At 36.3% G+C, this 4,566-nt stretch overlaps 1 protein-coding gene across 1 annotated transcript; it reads left to right on the forward strand.

Moving 5' to 3' along the window:
- The first annotated feature begins 340 nt into the window (after positions 1-340).
- LOC133032360 (uncharacterized) lies at positions 341-1,954 on the forward strand. Its single transcript, XM_061106278.1, has 3 exons — positions 341-1,013; positions 1,224-1,354; positions 1,691-1,954. The coding sequence occupies exons 1-3, from the start codon at positions 341-343 to the stop codon at positions 1,952-1,954; spliced, it is 1,068 nt and encodes a 355-aa protein (XP_060962261.1).
- Positions 1,955-4,566: the final 2,612 nt, after the last annotated feature.

The following is a 4,566-nucleotide window of genomic DNA, read 5'->3' on the forward strand; positions in this document are numbered from 1 at the left end:
CATTTAAAGTTTGTTCTCTTATATGGAAATGTGTTTTAAATCTTGAAAGTTTGTATTAAATGGGATATTTTTGGAAATAATATTGGTTTTTCTAGTTTCCTTTTTTATTTTTTTTTTTAAAAGAAGGGAAAAGAGAAAATCTTTTTGTTGCCAGAGTGGGCGATTTCCTTTTGTGATCGTGGGCTGGTGGTCACTCAAAATTTTGAAATTGGTTTCCTTTTTGCTCAACTCTCCCATGTTTATTTAAACCAATTTTTTGTCATTTATTCTCACCACCTACCCGATTCTTTTTCTTTGTCTCTCTTCCTTGTTTGCTGTTCATTGTCTCATTCAAATCACCATGGTTAGAACGAAGAACCTACGGAATCCCAAAAAGGTGGTTGACACCGATGCAACCCCCGCAAATCCTCCTGCTGCTGCTTCAATTGTGCCTCATGCTGCTGCAAAAATAGGAGATTCTTCGCTTCCTCAGCGTGAATCTCAGCCCGAGAAGCCCAAACGAATTCCTAATGAAGTGGCTCGAAAATCTGTGCGCCCATACAAAACTTCGACCTCATCGTCTTCATCTTCAAAGGGATCTCCTCCACCTGCTGCAATTTCTCCTCCTGCTGCATCAGTAAAAGAAGTTGCTGCTTCTACTCCAACTGGTCCTTCCACTCGCACTCGTGCCCAGCAAGCTTCTGTCGAGAAGGAACTTCGATCATCTCGAATTCGTGACAAGCCAGTGCCTCTAGCCAAGAAACAAAAGGTAAATCCCCCTTCGATTTCTTTGAGTTCTGAAGAAGAAGAACCCATGGAGGATCCCTCTGTTGATTCCTCAGACAAATCCGTGTCTCTCCATTCTGAGAAGGAGATTCCAGAGGATATTGGAGTTTCCTCAGACAGTGAGGAAACTGAACTCGAGCCAGAGCCTCCTTTGACCAAATCTGCCTCAGCTCCTGCTCGATCCTTTTCAGCAGCCAAGGCTTTTGCTGCTGCCAAAGGCAAGCAGCCAATGAAGGAACCATCTCCTGGTAACATTCCTACATCTCTCTCCTATTGTCTTCGTTTCTAATATCGTGATAATGAGCGTGATTGGAATTTATATGCTACCCGAAAGTTTGAGAGTGAAAGGAACTATGATTTGCATCATAGAGTGTATGGAATTGTTAAGTTCATTCAATACCATCAATGGGAGAACACTCTCACTAGTTTCAAAGGGTACATTGCAAATATTGTCAAAGATTTCTATGCTAATTTATCTGATGATTTTCTTGATGATAATTCTAGACTTTTTAGAAAAGTGTATGTTAGAGGACATTGGTTTTCGTTCTCTGAAAAAGACATTTCTCAAGCCTTGCAACTTCCAGAGAATGTCCCAAATGCCATAATGTCTATGGATCGCCAATTGATGCTCATTTAACTCACTAGTGCACGGGCTGAACTAAAATCGGGGGAGAGTCTTCGCATTACACATCTCACATTTGCTCATGCATCTCTCATGCGATTTGCTCTTAGCAATTGGGTTCCAAACTCCAACAAGACTATGGTGTCTCAAGATGTGGCCTCATTCCTATACCGTATCACCTTCGGAGCATCTATTGACTTGGCCTCCCACATTTTGAACCAAATTGTCTCATTTCGAAGAGGTAAAAAGTCAACTTTTAAGCTTGTGTTTTCAAATTTAATCTTTAAGGTTTTGTCCTCTTAGAAAAATGTGGCCCAATCTCATGAAACTCTTGAGCCTTCATTGACTAGAACAACATTCCAACCCTCGGAGTATTTTGATGGAGTTTTTCATAAGAGGCCTAAAGCTGGTGGTGGTGCTGCTGCAAGCTCGAGTTCTGCAGCTGCAGAAATCCAGGAGGTCAAGAATGAGGTTCAGCTGGTGAACAATTGTCTTGCTGCCATGGTGGAAGTTCAGCAAGAGATGTCAAAGCAACTATCCACCTTGGTCAAGCTTTACGGAGCCTAAGTTTTTTTTTTCTTTCTCTTTCATTGCTTTTGTTGGACATATTACTATTTTTTTCTTGTTTGTTATCTTTGGCCCTTAGATAAACAAAAAGGGGGAGTCATATTTTGATTTTTAACTGCTTGTTTGGCCCAACTCTGGACCCTATTTCCAGGGGGAGTTGTGTTTGGTACTTGTGAACTTATTTGGTTTAAAAGTTAGAATGTTTATTTTATTATTTTTGGTTTTTGATTGTGTTACTCAGGGGGAGTAGTTATTTGTTATGGCTAACTTTAATTTGCAGGTACTTTGTGTTAAAAAATATTTTGTTCTTCTAAAGTGCCAAAGGGAGAGATTGTAAAGTCCTTTTTTGGCAAGTTAGTTGACAAAATATTTTTTCTTTTATGGTAAGATTCTTTTGCATACATACCCAATTTCTTACCTTGTGTTTTCGGTTTTTAGTTGCTCTTTTCCTTGTTAGGAAAGTTGCACTTTTCAGCTGGACTTTCCTTTGTTTGGAAACTTCTTGTAAGAGAAGCAATTCTTTTATGGAAAGTTGGTTTTTTAAGGAAACTTTGTTTATTGCCTTTTCCTTATTGATTTTGATTGTATCTTGATGCAATCAGAATATCTAATCTGTTTTTGGCAGGAATAGAGAATTAATAGAGGATCGGACCCGATTATAGCAAGTTTCCTGTTTTTGTCTCATCTGCTGCGTCAGCATTCGAATCTGATGCTGCAGATCGTGTTTTTCTTAGGAAAGTTTTGTACAACTGTAGATTCGATCTTGTAACTGTCTCTAGGCTTTCTATGTTCTATAAATAGAGCCTAGAGAGCAGCCATTCGAATCAGCTCTTCCATTATTCATTTTTTTGCATTTATCTTTTGAGAGAAGAGAGTTTCTTTGTTTTGTGAGAACCTAGTTGTTCATCTAGGTTCTAGTTGTTTATTTCTGTTCTTACTCTGTCCAAGAGTTTGTGAAGAACGACTTGATTGAACAAGAGATTGGTCTTCGGGAGAAGACTTGATAAGGCCTTACTTCGAGAGGAAGTAAACACTTGGTCTTCGGGAGAAGACTTATTGAAGCCTTACTTCGGGAGGAAGTAAGCACTCACACTTCAAAGACGAAGGGAGTTCGGGCTTGAAGGTGTTTCAAGAAGTCAGATTCATAAAGTGGATTACAAAGGATTGCGGCAATACTTTAGAGGGAGTCTAAACTTGTTTAAGTCAATTGTTTATGTAATTTTGATACTTTATTAATTGATTTAATTCTCTGGGCGTGGCCCCGTGGACTAGGAGTGTTCGGGAGAACACTGATACCACGTATAAATCTCTTGTGTCAAGTTATTTATTTTTCTGCAAATATTTTTATATTCTGCCTGTTCTGTTTTGTCATTACAAAACTGGTTTCTGCAGTAACAGAATTACTTTTTGCTTCTGCAGACGCATACAGTTTTACATTTTCGTATATATAATTGACATTTGTAAAAACACGGTTTTTCAAATTCCCCAACCACCAAAATTGTAATATCTTAAGATTAGTAAATGGATTAGAAACCCTAATTAAATAAAATTTAATTATTATAAATGAAGAATTATATTATTATATAATTAATTATGTAAAATTATTTGAAATTTATTACATTTAAGATCTCATTTATGAGCTAGGAGTATTTTTGTAATTTTGGCCCAAGAAAGGTAAAATTATAATTTTATTATATATTGTGCTAATAGATTATATTATTATATAGTATGTTCATTTTTATCTTATTGCAGGTGATTTTTGACAAGTTAGGGAGGTGATTTTTGTCTTATTGCAAGTGATTTTTATCACAATCGAGCATTTTGGCTCGAACCGAGTTCATGGTCAAAATTTATGAGTTATGTGCTTAGGGTAATAACATAAAATATGTATATGATTATATGGGATGAATATGTCTGATGTGGAATGAGTAAACTACCTTTGGTAGTTATTATGTATTTTATTAGCCCTAGGAGAAAAATGGTCATTTGACCATCTCTTACTAAAATTGAATATATGATTTTTGGTTGAGTTAGAAAATGAGAATACTATTTTTGTAGCTATAACCCCCTCACCACCGACCCTCTCTTCTTCTACTTTCCCCTTTAAAGTTTCTTTGTTATCTTTTGAAATCTTTGAGAGGAAGTTAGCTCTTGGAGTTAGTTTTTGGTGTTAATTGTTGGAGCAAGCTAAAGGAACGCTTGAGGAACGCTTGAGGTAGTTCCAATTTCTTTCATCTCTTACTGTTTTGATTTAATAAAGTTAGATTGCTATGATGTTATTGCATGATGTATTTTGATGGTTGTAAGGTGAAAACTATGGTTAAAACTAGATATTTGCTTGTGTTTTGCCTTATGATCTTGAATCTGAGTTGATGTCACTTTTTAGTCATGTTTTGGTGAGAATAAAGTGAATTTTAAGCATGAAGTTTGCTTGGCTATCTTTGTTGAATGTGAGCATGAACTTTGTTTAAGTTCTCTTAAGCTTTGATTTTGAGAATTTTAAAAATATGGAATTGATTATATTTATGGGTGTAGAAGCTTATAGAAATAATTGTGTTTATGATTGTTATGCTAAGATTGAAGCCTAAATATTGACTGCATGAATTAGTTGA

The sequence above is a fragment of the Cannabis sativa genome, chromosome X, assembly GCF_029168945.1.
Source record: "Cannabis sativa cultivar Pink pepper isolate KNU-18-1 chromosome X, ASM2916894v1, whole genome shotgun sequence".
Classification (NCBI taxonomy): Eukaryota; Viridiplantae; Streptophyta; class Magnoliopsida; order Rosales; family Cannabaceae; genus Cannabis; species Cannabis sativa.

Excerpts from the sequence above, each read along its gene's own strand:
- LOC133032360 (XM_061106278.1), top strand. The coding sequence starts at position 341 with ATGGTTAGAACGAAGAACCTACGGAATCCCAAAAAGGTGGTTGACACC. Across the intron at positions 1,014-1,223 it reads AATGAAGGAACCATCTCCTG|ATTTCTATGCTAATTTATCT; the intron begins GTAACATTCCTA and ends ATATTGTCAAAG. Across the intron at positions 1,355-1,690 it reads CCTTGCAACTTCCAGAGAAT|AAAAATGTGGCCCAATCTCA; the intron begins GTCCCAAATGCC and ends TTGTCCTCTTAG.